General features: G+C 35.1%; 2 protein-coding genes across 7 annotated transcripts in view; both read right to left on the reverse strand.

Annotated features, from left to right (window-relative positions):
* The window catches only part of arhgap45a (Rho GTPase activating protein 45a), a 37239-nt gene extending 24408 nt beyond the window's left edge, over window positions 1-12831 (reverse strand). Inside the window, exons 1-3 of one of the 3 annotated variants that reach the window (XM_051134856.1) lie at window positions 12610-12831; window positions 10117-10480; window positions 199-345 (exon numbers count right to left, since the gene is read on the reverse strand). In XM_051134856.1, coding sequence (XP_050990813.1) covers window positions 199-345; window positions 10117-10480; window positions 12610-12690 — 592 coding nt within the window. In that variant the 5' untranslated portion in view covers window positions 12691-12831. Of the gene's footprint in view, window positions 1-198; window positions 346-10116; window positions 10496-12609 lie in introns of all 3 variants that reach the window. The other 2 variants (XM_051134839.1, XM_051134848.1) reach the window with 2 other exon arrangements.
* Window positions 12832-16938: 4107 nt separating this feature from the next.
* The window catches only part of sbno2a (strawberry notch homolog 2a), a 38167-nt gene continuing 31959 nt past the window's right edge, over window positions 16939-23146 (reverse strand). For all 4 annotated transcript variants that reach the window (XM_051134578.1, XM_051134587.1, XM_051134563.1 and 1 more), the window contains exon 32: window positions 16939-19996. In XM_051134578.1, the coding sequence (XP_050990535.1) occupies window positions 18891-19996 (1106 nt within the window). In that variant the 3' untranslated portion in view covers window positions 16939-18890. The remainder of the gene's footprint in view (window positions 19997-23146) is intronic.

Consider the following 23146-nt stretch of genomic DNA (forward strand, 5'->3'; position numbering starts at 1 on the left):
ATGTTTGCATATTATACGTGTTTTTCCTTCGTGAGATCAGATGTTGGTTGCGTGGTATCTGATGTGGCTTTGCTCATCTGGTGCTTATGCTGAATAATTTGCTTTATGTCATTGCATTACATGGGTGAGAAAGTGTGAGGAGGAGAAACCAATGACAGGAACTGAAGAAGAGGAGCTAAACACGGCAGTTGCACTGACCTTTGACCTTTGAGATAAGAGTTCCTGCTGCGGTGAGCGTTTCCACAGTGTTCAGCAGAGGGTATGTGCTGATTACCTGCCGCAAAACTCGCAGAACCTCCCCTAAACACTCGTGAACGGCCGCCCTGCTGTGCGGCTCCTCTTTCACTGCGGAGAGATGAGAAAACATGTTGATTCATGAACACCGTCTCACTTAGGAAGGCATCTGGAAGCCAGGGAGTTTTGTTAAATAGTTTGCTGTTTGCAATGGCATTTTAGATGTGCATTAAATGTGCATATACTGTAAATCACTCCAAAGCAGCTCTAACACTGTATTACCACACGTTAGGAAGTAGCCCTGCCTCTTATTTTCACCAAAACATGTCAGTTATTTGTCCACTTCCTACCCACCCAATCCCACAATGCACTTCATTCTGCTCAGTACCACAAGAGGGAACTTACAGCTGCACACATGCACTGATACTACATGTGTGAAATGACGCTCATAAACCAATGAGTTCATCAGGTTTAACAAATGCAAATGAACAACTAGTTGCCACAGTTTGAGAAGTACTGAATTTAAAAAAAAACAATCATTCTGTGTCTGATCAGCAACTTCTCATTAATGAGTGAATGCGAAAAACATTCAAAGTTTTGAACGTTACCTTGATTTTACAGCATTTACACCTTTTTGATTAATAAAAGAAAAATTGGAAAATTGTTTATTTTTTACTTTTTATTCAAAGAATCCTAATAAAAATATCACAGGTTCCAAAAAGTAACTAGATGAGTAAAGTTTGAGAACAAACTTTAAGTTGGCATGAGAAAGCCTAGCCTGAAAGTTTGAAGCAGTTGCAGTAGCGTGATTTAACACATTGCTTACATGATTTAACACGTTTTTAACATGTTTTAGCATGATTAGCTTGTTGCTTGTATTTTTATAGGCTGATTACAATGTTGTTAGCATGATTAGCATGTTACTAGCATGTTGTTAGCATGTTTCTAACACGATTAGCATGTTGCTAGCATGATTAGCAAGTTACTAGCAAGTTGTTAGCATGATTAGCATGTTACTAGCACGTTGTTATCATTTTTCTATCATGATTAACATGTGTTGCTACTAGCATGTTGTTAGCATTTTTCAGTATGATTATGATTAGAATGTAACTAGCACATTGCTAGCATGATTACCAAGTTACTAGTTGTTAGATGTTGTTAGCATGATTAACATGTTACTAGCATGTTGTTAGCATTTTTCTATCATGATTAACATGTTACTAGCATGTTGCTAGCACAATTAGCAAGTTACTAGCATTTTGCTACCATGATTAGCATATTACTAGTATGTTGTTAGCATGTTTCTAGTATGATTAGAATGTAGCACGTTGTGAACATGATTACCACGTTACTAGCATCTTGTTAGCATGATTAGCATGTTACTAGCATGTTGTTAACATGATTAGCAAGTTACTAGTATGTTTGTAGCATGATTAGCATGTTACTAGCATGTTGTTAACATGTTTCTAATGATTAGAATGTAGCACGTTGTGAACATGATTACTAGGATGCTGCTAGCATGATTAGCCAGTTACTAACATGTTGTTAGCATGTTGCTAACACGATTAGCATGCTGCTAGCATGATTAGCACGTTACTAGCATGATGTTAGCATGATTAGCATGTTACTAGCATGTTGTTAGCATGTTTCCAGTATGACTAGCATGTAACTAGCACGTTGCTAGCATGATTACCAAGTTACTAGCATGTTGCTAGCATGATTACCATGTTACTAGCATGTTGTTAGCATTTTTCTATCATGATTAACATGTTACTAGCATAAATTTCTCAAGCCAACTTAATAAATCAGCATATTAGAATGATTTCTGAAGGATCCTGTGACACTGAAGACAAGTAATGATGCTAAAAAAATCAGCTTTGTATCAATGAAATAAATTATATTTTAATGTATATTAAAACACAAAATCATTATTTTAAATTGCAATAATATTTCACAATATTACTGTTTTTTTTTTTTTTATTTTTGTTGAAAAAAAAAGGTCCTATATGAATATATTATTTTATGCAATTTATTAAAAAAAAAAAAAATCTGAGAATTATCAGTATTAACTCTATTGGAATTAAGAACTGCTTAAAAACAGTCCAAACTTATGAAACCTTCATATTTATTTCTAACAAAACAACACAAAATAAAATTTCACATGCATAAACTTTCACTTTCTGATGAAAACGTGATTTTTCATGCTGCCATGGTTCATTCAAAATGACCCAAACATGAAACGTTTAACTTGTTTTAAATGGTTATGTCTCTTAGAGAATATTGTTTTGATGTCGGAGCAGGGATGTAAGTTAGGCAAGAATATCTCAGATTGAGCGGTTGAGGTGTTGTGTTGCTGGATGTAATAATGAACATAGTGGTTGTCATTTACTCCCGACATCTGAGCCGCTGAAGATGCAGTGGATTACGTTTGTTTGTGAAGGGAATGCACCTCCCGATCTACATATATCCGTCTATGTTCACACGAATCATTCGTGATCCAGCTTCACTTACAGCAGAAGTGAGTATAAGGGTTTTTTTTATGAATCTTTGCGATCGCCTTTCCTAATAATGTGCTAGTTAGCAAGTTTAGCTGCTAAATGCAGCTAAAGTAAACTGGCTAGTCACTCCACAAAGACAAGAGAGGGGCGGGGCGAGCAGAGCTCATTAACATTTAAAGCAACCCCGACCAGAACAAGTTGATTTTTGCAGAGCTGATTCTGGCAAGGTAAAAAAGGTGTCATTTACACTACCACTGAGAAATTTTAACCAAAGCATGTTATAGACTTTTTATTAAGACGTGAAAGAATCATATCAACTTGTGGAAAAAGGGCGTCGATGACCCCTTTAATCAATAAATGGGGAGAAAAGTAACTGGCGTTACTTATTTGAAAAAAATAACTCATATTTTCTTGTCAATTAAAAACTACTAGTTTTACTAGTTTACTAGTTACTTGGAAAAAGTAATAATGTTACGTAACTCGAAATTGTGAGTTTATATCTCACAATTCTGAGAAAAAAAGTCTTGTTTTGTGAGATAACAAGTTGCAATAACCTCTTTTTTTTATTCAGTGACAGAAACAGGCTTCCATACAAATGCGAGCTTGTATCTTGCTATTTTTTTTCCCACGCAATTCCAGAATCTCACAATTCTGACTCCCAACTTTGAGCTATAAAATCCAATTTTGAGTGGGGAAAAAAGACTAATATGTCCTCAGAATTGCAAGTTTATATCTCCCAATTCTAACTTAAAGGAGAAGTCCACTTCCAGAACAACAATTCACAAATAATTTACTCACCCCCTTGTCATCCAAGATGTCTTTCTGTCTTCAGCCGTAAAGAAATTATGGTTTTTGAGGAAAACATTTCAGGATTTTTCTCCATATAATGGACTTCATGGTGCCCCGATTTTGAACTTCCAAAATGTAGTTTAAATGCAGCTTCAAAGGCTCTAAATGATCCCAGGCGAGGAAGAAGGGTCTTATCTAGCAAAACAATCGGTCGTTTTTTTTTAGGAAAATGCATTTTTTATACATTTTAAGCACAAAAGCTTGTGTAGCACAGGCTCTGGGATCCGCGTTCACGACACTACGTACTATTGAATCACGTCGAAAGGTCACGCGGAAGAACCACAGACCCAGTGTTTACAAAGCAAACACGCAAAGACTAAGAAAGTGCAAGTAAGTCAAACGCTGTTCACAAACAAAAAGGTACAACTATGTCGGACGATTCTGAAGTTGTAGGAGAAAATAAGATGGAGTTTAGACGATGAACTTAGACGTGATTCATAGTAGTGATGGGAAGCTCGGATCATTTTACCGACTCGGACCTTTGAGTCTCATTCAGCAAAATGAACGAATCTTTTTGAGTAATTTCGTTCATTTTAGCAAAATCAGCATCACGTGACAGCCCCATAAGATGAACGAATGACTCGAAAAACCCGAAGACTCAAAATAGGTGAACTAATTCCAGTACAGAACCTAACAGGATGTTGCACATGCACGACTGAACGAATCACTCCCTGAGACGACTCGTTCTTCCCCAGTCACATTAAAGATTCGTTCAAAATGAACGAATCGTTCAAGAACAACCCATCACTAATTCGTAGCGTCATGATTTCTTCACGACTGAAGACAGAAAGACATGAACATCTTGGATGACAAGGGGGTGAGTGAATTATTTGTAAATTGCTGTTCTGGAAGTGGACTTCTCCTTTAATAACTTGCAATTACGAGTTTGTGTCACACAATTCTGAGAAAAAAGTCAAAATTGTAAGATGTAAACTTGCAATTGCAAGAACAAAGTCAGAATTGTAAAAACTCACAATTACCTTTTTTTTTTTATTCAGTGGCTATCATACAAAACACGTGTGAAAAAATGTAATTTATTTCTGATCAAATCGAGTTTTCAGCATCATTACTCCAGTCTTCAGTGTCACATGATCCTTCAGAAATCATTCTAATATGCTGATTTCCTACTAAAATGTCTTATTTCTTATTATCATCCCAACTGAAAACAGTTTTACTGCTTCATAAATGGGCCAAAAATGCACTGTAAATCAACGTCAGCAGCTGTGAACAAAGAAAAACCTGGCATTATCCCATAACGGTTGGGGAAAAGAGCAGGAGTTTGGCCGCTGTACGCGTATCCTTTTTGACAGGACAATGAAAGCTGTTGTTGCTCATGACAAAAGTCCTTGTGTGCGCGTCTCCATGCCTAAATGCATGTTCAGAGTGTGGGTGTTCTTAAAAATGTGAAAAACACAAAGCAAAACACAAGAGTGTAACATTTCAAACAGTCGTTCCTCTTTGATGCAGCGCTGGAAAATGCGACGGACTCCTACACACGTGTGTAACTCAGACTATGTAATACGTTGTGAAGAAAATGCAAGTGTGTAAAACTCCCTAAGAGTGATGTGAGAAAGTGAGGGGAATGTTTTACACACGTACATGTTGATGCACGTATGCTGTGCAGATCTCAACAGATTCCCTGAAGCGCATTACTCAAACTGCCCATATGAAACCGACACGTCACTGTCCGGCTCTTCTCAGATGAATCTGCAGGTCATGAGATGATGACAAAGAAAAAAATCATGCCTAATCTTCTTCCTAAAAAAACCCCACTTCTCACCGGAATCAACTTCTGATTAAAAGCCGATGTTTTAGGAGAAAAGGAGAAACTGCAAAGGCCTGTACAGGCCTGCATGCTGCAGTCGTTTTGCGCGGTGAGCTGTGAATGAATCGCCTTCTGTGGCTTTTACAGCTCTGCCAAGGCTGAGAGAAGCTTCACTGCTGCAATGCGATGAACACCTACACACGTGTGCATCACAGACAAATTAACATGTTGTTAAGTAAACACAAGCGGTGTTTGCCCCTGCAAAACTCCCTGCCACGATGCCAGAGCGTTCTGGGAGGTTGCAAAATAGTAATAGTTATGCAACTCAATGGTGTTTAAATTTTGAAGGTAAACATGACAACACAACACTATGTGACTTCCCAAAGGAAGATATTATCACTTGTGTAGAGTTTGCGCTTTCATTCGCCGTTACGCTCGGTTTAATATCAATCTCATCTCAGACGCCACTCCTAAAATTCTGGGGAAAATTCTTAATATTTTTATATACTAAATTTTCTTTTGTTTGGGTTTCCTAAAATGGGGTTCTTGAGCTGATGGAAAGCTTTTTATTGACTAAATCATAAAAATAAATCAAAATAAAAGATTTAATATAAAAGAAGAAAACTAAATATTTTATTTGGTTAACCGCATGTTATGTGCGCTTTTTTATGTGCAATTTTTATTTTAATTATAGTTTCTTTTTTAGTATTTTCTGTGCTTTTTTGTCCATTTTTAATATTATTATTTTTTTTATTTCCAGTATACATTTTTTTTTACTAATAAAATACAATTATTTTATTTGTTTACTTGCATTTCCTGTGACCATTAACCAACATTAGAGACCTGTGAACATGCAACTGTAGCTTTTATTTTTATGTGCAATTTTCATTTTAATTATAGTTTCTTTTTTATTTTTTGTGCTTTTTTAAATATTATTATTTAGGATTATTTTGTTTATTTCAGTATACTTTATTTTTATTTTTACTAATAAAGTTAAATTATCTTATTAGTTTACTTTCATGTGCAATTTTTATTTTAATTATAGTTTATTTTTAAGTAATTTTTTGTGCTTTTTTTGTCCATTTTTTAAATAATTTTTTTATTTAGGATTATTGTTTTTTTTTTTATTTCAGTATACTTTTTTTTTTTACTAATAAAATAAAATTATCTTATTAATTTGCTTGCATGTCCTGTGACTATTAACCAACATTACGGACCCGTGAACACGCAACTGTATTTTTGTGTGTGTGTGTGTGTGTGCAATTTTCATTTTAATTAGATTTTTTTGTTCTTTTTTGTCCATTTTTTGTACGATTTTTTATTAGGATTTTTTTTTTTTTTACTAATAAATTTTATTACTATTACTATTACTATTAGTTTACTTGCATGTGCTGTGACCATTTGTGTGCAATTTGCATTTATATTCTAGTTTCTTTTTTAGTTTTTTTTTTTAGTTCATTTTTTATATTATTATTTAGGGTTATTCCTTTTTTATTTCAGGACACCTTTTTCTAAGTAATAAAATAAAATTATCCTATAAGTTAGCTTTTATTTTAATATTTTCATTTTAATTATAGTTAATTTTTTGTAATTTTGTTATGTGATTTTTTTGTTTGTTTATTTTTAACTATTACTATTTAGGTTTAATTTTCATTTCAGTTTCAGTTTTGTTTACCTGTTTGTCATCTGACCATTAAACAACATCAGAGACCCATGAAATGTGTTGTTAAACAGTGTTATTTTATTATTATTTATATACTATTATGCTTTTGTTTATATTTTAATTAGCTTTTATTTTTTAATATTTTCATTTTAATTATAGTTAAGTTTTTTTTTTTGTCTTTCCCCCCCCAAATATTACTATTTAGGTTTAATTTTAATTTCCGTTTACCTGTATGTTATGTAAACCAACATCAGAGACCCGTGAACATGCAAATGTTGTTTGTGTTGTTTTCAATATTATATACTATAATATATAAGTATTATATTTTATTATTTTATCATAGAATATAATTGAATTTTATAATAAACTTTATTTTATTTTTGCAGTTTTATGTGCTTTTGTTTGTTTTTGTTTTTATTTTTTAATAATATTTATTTTTTATTTTTATTTAAATTACTACTGTTATTTTTTTTTTTTAGTTTCAGTTTTTATTAAGTTTAGTGCTTCATCTTAAACTGACTAAATGTTTCTAATTTTCATTTATATTCTATTTTATTTTCGACATAAATGTTGTAGTTAGCTTTAATAACCCTGTTTTGTAAAATACTGAAGCATTATCTTAAAATCTCAGGGAGACTTCAAGAAAACATTTCATTTTAAAGAGGGTCGACTGACAAAAAAAGTTTGGGAATCCCTCGGTTGCACCAACACCAGCAGCTGAAATCAAGAACAGCCATGAGACGACACTGGAAACATCGCTATTGCAACTCTATAAGCAGAGCAGATGTAAACAGGAAGTAGAGCTGATGAAAATAGCGACACTTTAAGGAAGTCCACAAGGCCTGAGGAGACTCAACTGACTTCTGCTCTTTATAAAGCAGACAGTACTGATGTGATTCATCTGTCTCCTGCCCTCTGCGCTGAATAAAAGCAGACAAGGTGCACTTCGTACAGTTTACGAGAGACGCGAGACCCGTCAGCGATGGACATCATTATCTAAAGGCAATTCAGTGATTTGAGAGGAATTCAGCAAGTAAATGACTCAAAGTAGGTGCCAATATGCATGTTAACCAACTCAAACATCCCCTTAAAATTTCTCAGATTGTCAACAGTCCTTCCTAAATTTGTGCACCACCTATATCCGATTACATTTCACCAAATGAGTGTACATGAAGTCTAAATAAGCACTATCAAAAGCCTCACTGCAACACCGCATCACCACAATTCTGCATGAGGTGAGCAGCAGCATCATGAGAAAAAGAGCTCAGTAGGCGTCTGGCCTTCTCTCTGTAGGGTTTTGCCCATGAAGCGCTCTTCTAAGGGAAGGTGGAGGGGTGAAGCCCAGCGGACATGTGTAATCTCAAACTGAAGGCTACAAAGAAAACATCTGACGCACAGTTCCTCTTCCTTCCTCTCTTTCACCATGGAAACCCAATGAAAAAACACGCATTACAAATGGCCATTCCTGAACAAGACTCAAGAGGAAATCTGAAGACTGTGCCAGTTACAATTATCTGATACCATTTAAATGCTAGTTTTATTTATGTAACACACGGCCATTAGTGTCTTATTCCTTCTACTAAAAAAAGAACAGAAATATGTGCAAATAACAAAACAATGAACACAGCAGTGAATAAATAGTTCAGTCAACTAACAAACTATTTTCTGAGAAGACATATAATAAACTGTCAGTGTTTGTGGTTGAAAATCAACGTCATGTGGGTCACAGGTGTGCATTCACTTGAATTTTACAACAGCATCAAACAGGGATCATTTAGAACTACAATTAAGAGCCATATTTCTTTACAATATTTTTTACAATATTTAAAAGAATATTTTAACATTTCATTTATTTAAATAATAGATACTTTAAATACTGTTTAATAAATATTTTAAATTATTTTTACTATTATAAAATATATATATTTTAAATTACTGAATTATATTTATATATTAAATAATTTATTTATTAAATATTATTTAATAAATAACTGTTTATTAAAATAATAAATATTATTACATATTTAAAAATTAAATATAAAATAATGAATGTACAAATGAATTATTTTACACCATATTTACCACCATTACAGCAAATGTATTATATTAATTTATTTATTTTTTAAATATTAAATATTTCAATATGCGAGTAAATATTGTGAACAAATAAATTATTTTACACAGTATTACAACTCTTTATTATTTATTTAAATATCAGAATTGATTTTTTATTTACAATGAGTTAATACAGAAATATATATTAAATATATTATAAAAGTACTGTCTATAATTTTTATTCAAATATTTCAATATTTCAATATTTTAATTGTAATATTATACACAGTATTTACTAATAATACAAGAAAAAGTGTTTATTTATTTTAAGTATTTATTTAGATATTAAATATTTACATTTTTTAATGGCAAATACTGTGTACCAAAATTCTTTTTATCTAACATTTACTAGAAGTATTATATTTATTTATAAGTATTTAAATATTAAATAATTAAATATTTTGAATTGTAATTTGAATACATTTTGCAGAAATATTTTACATAATATTTACAAATATAGTACTGTCTATTATTTAAACATTTCAATATTTTTAACTGCAATTTAAAAATATTATATACAATCAATTATTTAAATATTAAATAATTAAAAATTTTGAATTGCAAATTGAGTTAATACTACAGAAATATTTTACACAAAATTGACTAATATCACAAAAGTACTGTCTTTAATTTTTATTTAAATATTTCAGTATTTTTAATTGCAATTTGACTAAATATTATACAATCAAAAGTATTATCTTTTATTTTAATTATTGATTTATTTAAATATTTTTAATTGCAAATTGTGTACAATAAATATTTTTTATCCAACATTTACTAAAAGTCTTATATTTAATCTTTATTTAATTTAATTTTAATTATTGCAATTTAAGTAAATATTGTCTGCAATGAAAGAGTTACTTATAATTACAATTAAAAGTATTTCAAAATTATTAATTTAATTTACAAAACACACAAAAAAACTATCTACCAACCCAAAATGATTTCTCAAAAATCCCCTTTTGACCTGAACCCACACAAAAATCTCTTACCTTCTCCGAGCACCATGTCCTTTAGCTTCTCCACAGCCTCTGCGAATCGGGCGACGTCTCTTAGCAGCGAGGGAATGTCCTCCACCTCGATGGCCGATGTTTCCGCACACTCCACCGCATTTCCGTAGGTGAGAGCGGCCCGTACGTAGCCCTTATGGTAGCCCCACGTCCCCGACGTCTGAAAGGCGAAGCCGGCGGCGCTGGCGTGGCGGCTAAGACCCGCGGGCCGTTTGATCGTGCCGACAGGTGAACTGCACCCTGCTAGCTTGGAGTGGGAGGACGGTGTTCCCGGACAGGATACAGGGCTTAAATCGGGAGGGGCCAACGTGCAGATGCCATCGATAGTGTCGTTGGGAGAGTGTTCCTGAAGGATGGACAACTGGGTTTAACATGAGATGGAAAGAGAGGGATGGAGCGTGAATGATGGTTGATTATGGAGATTAATATTATGAACAGGGTTAATGATACAGGCGAAATAGTTTGTTATGATTATGGAGGTCAAAGTGCTGAGGTGATTGAAACAGAGTCGACTTAAAACAGATCTACAAATCCAAATGTAGTTAAATTTATTTGATTATCATTTAACACCATACCAGCAGCAAAAACTACTATTATAGTTTTATTAATATTTTAAATAGGTTTTAAAATGGAAGGAATACTATATATTTAATTAATAATATTTTAATATTTAATTTTACAATTTCAGTAATTTTGTTGTGTTTTTGTCATTTTTAATAATTTAGGTCTATATAGCTTTTATTAATTTTATTTGAGATTTAATTTTAGTTATTTAGTATATCATTATGAGTGAATATTGTGCACAAATGAATTATTTTACACCATATTTACCAATATTACACCCAAATGTATTATATTAAATTTGTATTTATGTATTTAAATAATAAATATTTCAATATTTTTAATTGCAATGTAAGTAAATAGTGTGTACAAATACATTTACTGAATATCTATTAATATTACAAATCTGCATTGTTTAAGTATCAAAATGTTCAATATTTTTATTTAAGTTCTTTCTTCGTATCAACAACCATTTTGACTTTAGGTTTCTTGAGTTTAACCATAAGGTTCTTTTAGATTTAAAAAAGTAATTAGAAATCACTGAATTGCATCATCTGTTAACAGCAACAGTGAAACCCTTTTCTGTTCAGTTCTATTCTATTCTTATTTCCTACTGGAACTGCACAACTAAACTGCTGCTTGTACTGATATGACTCTTGCATGACTTCCTCTCGGTTTATTTCTGGTATTGTTTGCGAAACAAAGAGCAAGACGTACGTCTTAAGTGTCCTTCACCAGGCATTGTTCAGCAGTGACAGTTTTACAGCAATGCTGATCAACAATACGCGACATTAAACAATGAATTACACTTCCATAACAATTCGCGAACAATAATTCTCTTAAATGATTCAGTTGAACCGATTCGCAATGTGCTCGCAGTCTTAAATCGCTCGACTGGAACGATCCGGTTCACTGAATAGAATCATCCGAACAAACCAACCCGTTAAAATGAACCGTACTTCCTAATTTAAAATCTAATACATTTTTTTTTTTTTGCTTAAATATGAAATGTTTACAATTTGTAATTGCGAATACTGTCAACAAAAATTCTCTTTATCCAACATTTACTAAAATTATTATATTTAATTTTTACTTATTTATTGAAATAATTAAAAATGTTGAACTGCAATTTGAGTTAATATGACAGAAATACTTTACACAATATTTACTAATATTACAAAAATAATTAAAGAAATATTTCTACATTTTTCTACAGCAAACTGACTAAATGTTACATACAATCTTTTTTACACACTATTTACTAATATTACAATCAAACGTATTATCTTAAAAAAATACTGAAAAAACTGCAAATACTGTTCCTTATCCAACATTTACTACATTTATTAATTTAAATATTAAAAAATAATAATAATATTTTAAAATTTAATATTTAATTATTTTAATATTTAATATTTTGCAATTCAAAATATTAAAAAATATTTTGGATTGCAATTTGCGTAAACGTATAATATTCAACCATCCAACCACCCAAAACGATTCTAGCAACCCAAAATGATTCGCCGATTCTTTGAAATGATTCAATCGAACCGATTCGCAATGTGTTCGCGGTCTCAAATAGTGTGATCCGGTTCACTCAAATGAATTATTCGAACAAACCAACTCGTTAAAACGAATCGTACTGCCCACACACGTCCAATATCTTTAAGAATAGAGTACTTAACCCTTCTAAAACATAATTCTGTTGCGAACTACTTGAGGAAGCAATGGGGTGAATGTGAATCAATTTGTTAACCGTTTAAAACAAAGCAATTGTTGTAAACGCGTACGTTTTGTGGTAACGTTATATTCAAACATGTTTTCTCTTTTAAACACGTTTACAGTTGTAGAATCAGCCTATTACTAAACTAAACTCGGTGTTGAATTTTCCTCAGAGAAGGTTGTTGGTCTTACCGAAGGGTTTTGCGCAGAGTTGCTCTTTTTGGAGGCTGAAGGCGCTTTATTCGTCGGCTCCTTCTTCTTTCGAGAGAACATGTTCACGCCGTTTACTCCAGTTGACAGATATCGCACCACAAAGTTTGAGGAATGAGGCAAAAAGTTGTGAAAATGTCTCCTCAGGATCTCCTGCGACTGACAGTTACTTCCCCATCATGATAGTTCAGTTACTCGTGCCCGCGCACTCGCGCTCTTCCTGCTGCAGCAGCGTCGCGCGCGTCTCCAAGACGCTGCTGGCACCTGCCGGAGAGCCACTAAATAAACATCACCTGATAGCAACATGACATTCAGATATGACTCATGTACAGGTTTCATCAGGACTTATTTTTGTGGGTTATTTTTGGGGAACTCAAATGAACATGTGACGACTCTTAACACATTTAGTCACTCTTAAGACTTCTCATTTGAAATTTAAATGTTATTTTAATTAAAATAAATACAAAAAATCAAAATGTGCATGTGGTATTTAAATCTATGTAAATAGACATTTTGACCGTTTACAATGATGGTATCAGAAGCTAAATGATTAGCATATTCATATTCTATCCAATGCCAAATTTATGCTGCAAAGGTGGCACAGAAGCGGTTCTTAAGTGGCATTAAGGTGTTTTTACACACTGTTTAATGCTGCTCAGAGGTGGCATCAATCCACAGCAATTAGAATGGTAAACTTTGATGTTAGGGTATAAGCAGGAAAAATTTAGTCTGGCTTTTATGCAGCATTGCATCTTTACAATTTATTTTGAGCAGGCACAGAGCAGCCTTAACTCAGCATGTTCGTATTCTGGTATTAACATGATATTAACATGATATCTTGGCCAGCATCTCACCTATTTCCGTGAAAAAACACCTATGTCAAATTTACACCTTAAAAGTGGCACAGAAGTGCTTCTTAAGTGGCATTAAGGTGTTTTTACACACTGTTTAATGCTGCTCAGAAGTGGCATCAATCCACAGCAATTAGAATGGTAAACTTTGATGTTACGGGTATAAGCAGGAAAAATTTAGTCTGGCTTTTATGCAGCATTGCATCTTTACATTTTATTTTAAGCAAGCCCAGAGCAGCTTTAACTCGATATGTTCATATTCTGGTATTAACATGATATTTCTTGTTTAGCACCTCACCTATTTCCATGAAAAAACACCTATGTCAAATTTACACCTTAAAAGTGGCACAGAAGTGCTTCTAAAGTGGCATTGAAGAGTGTTTACATACTGTTTACTGGTGGTATAAATCAGTTTAAACAGTATTTAGAATGGTATACTTTGATGTTAGTGTATAAGCAGGAAAAATTTAGTCTGGCTTTTATGCAGCATTGCTTCTTTACAATTTATTTTGAGCAGGCACAGAGCAGCCTTAACTCAGCATATTCATATATTAAGGTATTAACATGGTATTTCATGGTTAGCACCTCACCTATTAACCTGGAAAAGAAAAAAAAACATCTATGCCAAATTTACCGCACAAAGGTGTCTTTTTTACACAGACTGTTCTATTTTTACACTTTATTTCAAGCAGGCACAGAGCAGCCTTAACTCTGCATTATCATGTTCTGGTGTTAACATGGTTTTTGCTTGATTGGCGCCTCAACTATTCCTCTGAAAAAACACCTGTGCCGAATTTACACCACAAAGGTGGCACAGAAGCGCTTCTTAAGTGGCATTAAGGTGTTTTTACACTGTTTAATGCTGCTCAGAGGTGGCATCAATCCACAGCAATTAGAATGGTAAACTTTGATGTTAGTGTATAAGCAGGAAAAATTTAGTCTGGCTTTTATGCAGCATTGCGTCTTTACATTTTATTTTAAGCAAGCCCAGAGCAGCTTTAACTCGATATGTTCATATTCTGGTATTAACATGATATTTCTTGTTTAGCACCTCACCTATTTCCATGAAAAAACACCTATGTCAAATTTACACCTTAAAAGTGGCACAAAAGTGCTTCTAAAGTGGCACTGAAGTGTGTTTACATACTGTTTACTAGTGGTATAAATCAGTTTAAACAGCATTTAGAATGGTATACTTTGATGTTAGTGTATAAGCAGGAAAAATTGTCTGCTTTTATGCAGCATTGCGTCTTTACAATTTATTTTGAGCAGGCACAGAGCAGCCTTTACTCAGCATATTCATATTCTAAGGTATTAACATGGTATTTCATGGTTAGCACCTCACCTATTAACCTGGAAAAGAAAAATAACATGCCAAATTTACCCCACAAAGGTGTCTTTTTTTACACAGACTGTTCTATCTTTACACTTTATTTCAAACAGGCACAGAGCAGCCTTAACTCTGCATTATCATGTTCTGGTGTTAACATGGTTTTTGCTTGATTGGCGCCTCAACTATTCCTCTGAAAAAACACCTGTGCCGAATTTACACCACAAAGGTGGCACAGAAGCCTCCTGAAGTGGCATTTATGCATCATTACACACTGTTTAATGCTGCTCAGAGGTGGCATTAATGCATTTACACAGCAATTAAAATGGTAAACTTTGATGTTAGTGTCTAAGCAGGAAAACTCTACTCTGGCTTTTATGCAGTATAGTATTTTTACACTGAATTTTGAGCAAGCTATATGATATTTTCATACTCTAAGGTATTAACATGGTATTTCATGGTTAACACCTCACCTGTTTCCCTGGAATTTACATCACAAAGGTGGCACAGAAGCACTTCTGAAGTGGCATTTAGGTGTCTTTTTTTACACAGACTGTTCTATCTTTACACTCTGAAAAAACACCTGTCAAATTTACACCTTAAAAGTGGCACAGAAGTGCTTCTAAAGTGGCATTAAGGTGCCTTTACATGTTGTTTACTGGTGGCGTAAATCAATTTACACAGCATTTAGAATGGTATACTTTGATGTTAGGGTCTGAGCAGGAAAACTTTAATCTGGCTTTTATGCATCTTTGTGCCTTTACACTTTATATTAAGCAGGCACAGAGCAGCCGTAACTCTGCATGTTCATATTAAGGTATTAACATGGTATTTCATGGTTAGCACCTCACCTATTTCCCTGAAAAAAAAAAAAAAAAAAAAAAAAAAAAAAAAAAACACCTATGCCAAATTTACACCGCAAAGGTGGCACAGAAGCGCTTCTGAAGTGGCATTTAGGTGTCTTTTTACACAGACTGTTTAATGCTGCTCAGAGGTGGCATAAATGTTTTTACAGCAATTACAACAGTATATACCTGGGTAATAGGGGCTGAGCAGGAAAACTTTATCTGGCTTTTATGCTGCATTGCGTCTTTACACTTTATATTAAGCAGGCACAGAGCAGCCTCAAATCTGCATGTTCATATATTGAGGTATTAACATGGTATTTCATGGTTAGCACCTCACCTATTTCCCTGAAAAAACACCTACGCCAAATTTACACCACAAAGGTGGCACAGAAGCATTTCTAAAGTGTCATTAAGGTCTTTACACGCTGTTTACTGGTGGCATAAATGCATTTATACAGCAATTACAACAGCATACTTTAATAATAAGGACTAAGCAGGAATACTTTACTCTGGCTTTTATGTGGCATTTAGGCATCTTTACACACTGTTTAATGCTGCTCAGAGGTGGCATGAATGCATTTACACAGCATTTACAACTATATACTTTGATGTTAGGGGCTAAGCAGGTATACTTTACTCTGGCTTTATGCAACATTTTTTCTTCACTGTATTTTAAGCAGGCACAGAGCAGCCTTAAATCTGCATTTTCATATTCTAAGGTATTAACATGGTATTTCATAGTTAGCACCTCACTTATTTCCTTGAAAAAAACACCTATGCCAAATTTACACCAAAAAGGTGGCACAGATGTTCTTCTGAAGTGGCATTTAGGCATCTTTACACACTGTTTATTGCTGCTCAGAGGTGGCATAAATGCATTTACACAACAATTACAACCCTATACTTTGATGTTAGGGGCTAAGCAGGAAAACTTTAGTCTTGCTTTTTATGTCATTGCATCTTTACACTTTATTTTGAGCAAGCATAGAGCAGCCTTAACTTGGCTTTCTCATATTCTGGTATTAACATGGTATTCCTTGGTTATTTCCTTTAACACATATTTCCAAATCTACACCACAAAGGAGGCATAGAAGCACATCTGAAGTGGCATTTAGGCATCTTTACACACTGTTTAATGCTGCTCAGAGGTGGCATTAATGCATTTACACAGGAATGGTAACCATATACTTCAGTCAGGCATTTATGCAGCATTATGCTTTACTGAGAATTTTAATCAGGCAGGTGCTTCTAGAAATCAAACTGACACAGACAAGAATTTGAACAAACTTTTAAAATTTTATTGTTTGTTAAAAATTATATTGCAGTACAATATATTCCTTCTGTTAAATGTAGAAAACGTTCAGAATGAGTCAAAAGGCACATTTGTTTACACTATTTACAGTTCTGTCTAAACTCATAAATATTGGGATAAAACAAAGAAGCCCAAAGTAAAAGTGCTGAACAGAATTCTAACTGGAAACATTAATAATATAACAATAATAATAACAACAGCAATGACAACAATACATACAATCAGTAGCAGTTTTAATAAATGTTTTGTTTTTATTATTAAAGTGTTCACTTGTGATTTCTTTGTACTGGGTTTTTACACTTTTACACACAAAATGCTTCAACTGAGTAACTGGAGCCAATCACAGCCTCCTGTGAACCGGATTGCTTTTGTTCATTTTACCAATCCAGTTTTGAAACTGCTTGCATACGAAAAATCATATCAAAAGGAGAGAACTTGTAGTAATACTCGAGCGAGATTCCAAAATTCGCATTTTCTCGCACATACTTCAAGTCTAGAATACGGTAGCCAGGCCTGTAAAATACAGTAGTCAGTATCACGCGTCTTCATCTGCGACGGCGCGTTCTTTCCCTCGACTTTTCCTGAGATTGAGCACGACCGAACGGAGCCTGCAAAAACCGCACAGAAAACTTTGGTGCGACGGGAAAAATCAAGACGCCCGACCCAAAAGAAAACAAATAATGAATTTCGAGTGAAGGAATAAAAAAAGTAACATGCGAACGCCAAACAGCAGCGCGGGGCAGTGCAGCTCAGTTTTGGTGGCAGGCCGCGGGCTTTGATTCTGTTTTGGGAGCGGGAGAAATAAAATAAAACCCTGACAAGGCATTGGAAAAGTGTTTTATCTTCTACACGTGATTATAACAAAGTCTACCTCTACTAATAATGTCCCTTGGATATAAATAGCAACAATAATAATAGTATTAATAATAACAATAATAATACGAACAGCAATAGCAAAGACGCCAATACATTTGCTTCCATTCCAACTACACGAGAATACAAGACCAAAAAGAAAAAAAAACAAAAAAACATTGACCTCATACAAACAAACAAACCTGCATAACAAATATAATATTCTTCCAACACAAAAATATTCAAAAACCATTCAAAAATATCACTTCTGAACAGATACAAAGAGAATCGCGAGTTGTTCGTGGGGCAGTATTTGATTTATAACATGCGTTTGGTTTTTATTGCTATTGCTCCACAGAGGTCCAGTGGTTTCAGCGCTCGTTCACAACCAAGTCTGCTAATAAATAATTTGGTTATCGACTCCCAAAGCTCACGACGATCCATCCGCAACCTATTATGTTCTATAAAATAATCTGTTTGGACAGTGACGAGTCTATACGATACCTGAGAGAAAGGATTTCGGCGAGCGCCGCCATCACTAGATCGTGAACAAATCTGTCCCTGTGTTCGGATTACTGAAATGTAGAAAGAAATGAGAAATTCACAGGGTTCGAGGGGTCAAACAGCAGTTTCAGAATCATGCGATCGGGTCCGTACGCTCCCCTAAGCGCAGAACTCTGGGTAGAGGAGACCGACGCCGCAGGAAATAAATAATATAGCACTACTCTCTCTAGAAATATATATATATATATATATATACGTACACAAGACTGCATCTGAAGGAGATAAAGGCACTGCTTTAACAGAAGGCTTTTTTTTCGAAACTCCCTAAAACAGGAAACAGTATACACCAATATCTTAATAAATAAACATCTGTTTTACCTCAATGTCTGATGTGATGAAATGGAGGGTGGAAAAGCCCTATTGCTTCAAATAAGGCCAACAAAAACCAATTTCAAGTGCCCGTGTATTTCTAAAATCGTCTTCTTCCTTAACGAACCCAACTCGTAGCTTATGGACTGAGAATGACTTGGGAAAGAACTCTTCTGACCGTGTGCGTGTTTGAGCCTCTAGGTGGCGTCCCAACCCGTTTTAAACTGGATGACGGATTGCCGGTGATCCAAAGGCGTCCCGAGGATCATGTGATCCACCGTCTCCAGGGCGTCCATGCTGCCGTGGCCGTTGGGTAACAGATGCGTCTGTTCGGAGGAAGAGGAGGAAGGCGTGAAGTGTGAGGAGGAGGAGCTAGAGTCTGAGAGGGAGGAGCTTGTGGGCGCTGATGCGAAGAGGGAGGAGGAGTAAGGCGGAGGGGGCGGAGTCGAGGATTGCAGGGCTTGTGAGGTGAACGGGTACTGAAGCGAATCGGGCGAGGGGTAGCTGAAGTCCAAATCGTCGAAATCGAACTCGTCGTTTGTTCTTTCCGTAGTAGGCCGAGCCACATGCGACTGCGTGGCTTGGGGTTGCACCTGCTGTGCAGGTTGCGCCTGCTGCGCGGGTTGCTTCGGCACCCCGAGAAAGTGTGCGTTGGAAGCGTGCGTCACGTGCGGGGGTAGCGCGACGCGTGCAGATTGCAGCAACACGCCGGGTTGCTGTCGCATTTGCGTGAGAAACATGAGCTTGCTGTACTGCGTGGACGGTTGCGCACGTGAGCCGCTCTGCTGCTGTTGCTGCTGCTGTTTCAACACTCCAAACGACGAATGATTCTGCTTTAGTGTGTGAACGTGCTGCTGCGGGACGTGGGTCGACAACATGCGCATGTTCGGGTTCACCGCCACCTGTCTCTGCTGCTCCTGGGAGATCAAATTTTCCAGGTCGTACGTCTCGGGAAGGGTCGGGCACGGGCGTCCTCTCACGCCGTTTAGATCCGCCGCTGGCGTTTTGATGTCCGGCGACGGGCAGGGGCTATTGGTCAGATCCAAGACCTCGCTGACCACCTCGCTCTTTGGCTTCGCCGCAGGCGGCAGAAGGGATCGTGGGTAGTGAAGATGGTTCTGAAGGGAGTGGGAAGGGTTTCCGATGAACTTGCGAGCGTTGAGCATCTTGGCCAGCATCTCTTGGCGCAGACGTTGGTCGTTGGCGAACTGCTCTCTCTCCCGACGTGCTTTCTTCACCTCCTCGTCCATCCGGGAGAGCTCGGCGCACACACGGGATACGCAGTTCTCGGGGATTTTTATACCTGAGACACACAGAAGATTGTTATTATCTTCTTGAATTGAGGTAAACAGACATATAAGGCCCGTTCACACCAAGAACGACAACTATATTAACGATAACGTTGTTTATTAAAAACTGCCGCTTTAAATGCACAAGCTCTTTAAAGGTTGATTCTGATTGGCTGTCAATATTTATATTAAAAGTTTGGGATCAGTAAGACTTGTAATATATGTAAAAAAAACAAGTCTCTTATGCTCATCAAGGCTGTATTTATTTGATTAAAAATACAGAAAAAATTTAATATTGCAAAATGTTATTACAATATAAAATAATGGGTTTTATTTTAATATACTTTAAAATGTATTCCTGTTTTGCCAAACTGAATTTTCATCAGCTGTTACTCCAGTCTTAAGTGTCACATGATCCTTCAGAAATCCATTATTTTATATTGTAATAACATTTTGCAATATTACTGTTTTTGTCTGTATTTTTGATCAGAATATTAGAATGATTTCTAAAGGATCATATGACTGAAGTAACGATGCTAAAAATTCAGCTTTGAAATCACAGAAATAAATTACATTTTAAAATGTATTCAAATAGAAAACAGTTATTTTAAATAGTAAAAATATTTCAAACTTTTACTGTTTTTGCTGTACTTAAATGTAGGCTTGGTGAGCAGAAGAGACTTCTTTAAAAAAAATCACGATTTTTAATAATCAATAATCTTGATTATTGTGATTTAAATTTCTACATATACATATACACTACCAGCCATACTTGTGGTTGCCAGATGTCAAGATTTTAAATCCCTCAATCAGTTTTTTTTTTTTAAATAAATCGATACATTTTCTGCCCAGTGGTTTACTTATGTTCCCAACCTGGCAACCATACAAATAAAAAAAATATACACTACCAATCAATAGGGTTTTGAAAATAAGTTTTTTTTTTTTCTTAAAGATATTTCTTCTGCTCACCAAGCATTCATTTATTTGTTCCAAAATACAGCAAAAGCAGTAATATTGTGAAATATTTTTTACTATTTAAAATAACTGTTTTGTATTTGAATATATTTTAAAACGTAATTTATTTCTGTGATCAAAGCTAAATTTAAATTTAAGGAAACATTTTATTATTATTAAAACAGCTGACTAATTTTTTTTTCAGGATTCTTTGATGAATATAAAGATTCAATAATCATCATTCATCTGAAATAAAAAGCTTTTATAACAATATAAACTAAACTGTTCAAAAGCTTGGAGCTGGTATTTTTATTTTTTTTTAATACTTTTATTTAGCAAGGATGTTTTAATAGGATCAGAAGTGATTATAAAGACATTTATAAATATAGCTGCAAGCAGCAATTGCGGGGCCAAGCACAAAAGAGGCAGAATGAGGAGTTAAGCACGGCAAGGAGCAGCAGACCGACTACAACAGTGAGTAACTTAAGCCATTTTAGGATAATATCAGTTGAAATGGCTGAAAAATCATAAATACAACCAATCGTAATAAAATTTAATGGCTTTTCACTTTTGACCAACAGGTGGTGCTGTTTTCAAATTGATGTGACGTGTTCTGTGTGAAATGACAATGACACACACAAAGTTTGCCGTCATTATGTCAAAGCTTTGCAGAGATACAGCCTCAGATGTAGTTTGGCATCTTTCCAGCAAATTTGTTGATGCGCTAAACGAAAACGGTTTCGTATATCGACACAAAATTCATAACTTTTTGCCAGCATAGTCTGAAGATGATCTGAGTCAAATTTGGTGAAGATCGGACTAACAGTCTGGGAGGAGTTCGAAAAAGTAGGTTTTGTACATTAATCAAAATGGCGGACAGGAAGTTTGGCCAATTTCGGCATAATGGATATCAATGTTCTCGACTTGACCCAAGGAATCTATTGGCATCAGTTTCATTCCAATAGGCTAATGTAAACAGAAGTTATTAGCATTTTTGTAAATTTCATTATTAATGTTTAGTGAATGGCGTATTACTTCTGACCCATAGGTGGCACTGTTACCAAATTGATGTGGCTTGGTCAGAGTGTGGTGACAATAGCACATATAAAATTTGGTGTCAATATGTCAAAGCTTTGCAGAGATACAGACTCGGATGCAATTTGGCATCTTTCCAGTAAATTTGTTGATGCGCTAAACGAAAACGGTTTCGTGTATCGACACAAAATCCATAACTTTTTGCCACCATGGTCTGAAGATGATCTGAGTCAAATTTGGTGAAGATCGGACTAACGGTCTAGGAGGAGTTCGAAAAAGTAGGTTTTCAACATGAATCAAAATGGCGGACAGGAAGTTCAGCCAAAATTGGCAAAATTGGTATCGGTGTTCTCAGCATGACCGAAGGAATCTATCAAAATCAGTTTCATTTCAATAAGCTAATGTACGCAAAAGTTATTAGCATTTTTTGAAATTTCGTTATAACTTTTGACCACAAGGTGGCGCTGGCCCCAAAATTTTTATGTACATTCAGGGCATGGTGCCGAACATTTTTGTAATTAATGTCGAAACGATACGCTAATCCGTTCTCAAGATACAGCATTTTAAAGCTAAATTCAAAATGGCCGACACCCAAAATGGCTGACATGGGAAAACTGGATATGGTTCGACTCGGTATGACACACCGAATCTAAAGAGACCAGTTTTGTGATTTTTGGACAAATCATTCAGACGTTATAAAGAAAAATAGCCATTTTTTGTATCTCCTGACCACTAGGGGGCACTGCACCGAAACACTGCAGTTAGCCTCAGGTCATGCTTGTTATAACACACACCAAGTTTGGTGTCAATATGACAAACTATTACGGAGATATAGCCTCACATTGATTTTTGCTAGCTTTTCGTAGAATTCTTTCGCGTGTTATTCGTGAACGGCTGGACGAATCGACTTGAATTCCATAACTTTTTGCCAGCGTGGTCTGAAGATGATCTGGATCAATTTTTGTGACAATCGGTGCAACGGCCTAGGACGAGTTCGAAAAAGTAGGTTTTACAAACAATTGAGAATAGCGAAAAAACTAAACCTTACGATTTTTGAATTTTGGTGTCCATTCCACTCGGCATAAGCCAAGGAATCAGAGGAAAAAAGAATTTTTGTTGTGTGGCTTACGGTTCAAACGTTATTAGCATAAATCTTTTGAAAGTTTGGACAAGTG

The sequence above is a fragment of the Labeo rohita genome, chromosome 2 (assembly GCF_022985175.1).
Source record: "Labeo rohita strain BAU-BD-2019 chromosome 2, IGBB_LRoh.1.0, whole genome shotgun sequence".
NCBI lineage: Eukaryota > Metazoa > Chordata > Actinopteri > Cypriniformes > Cyprinidae > Labeo > Labeo rohita.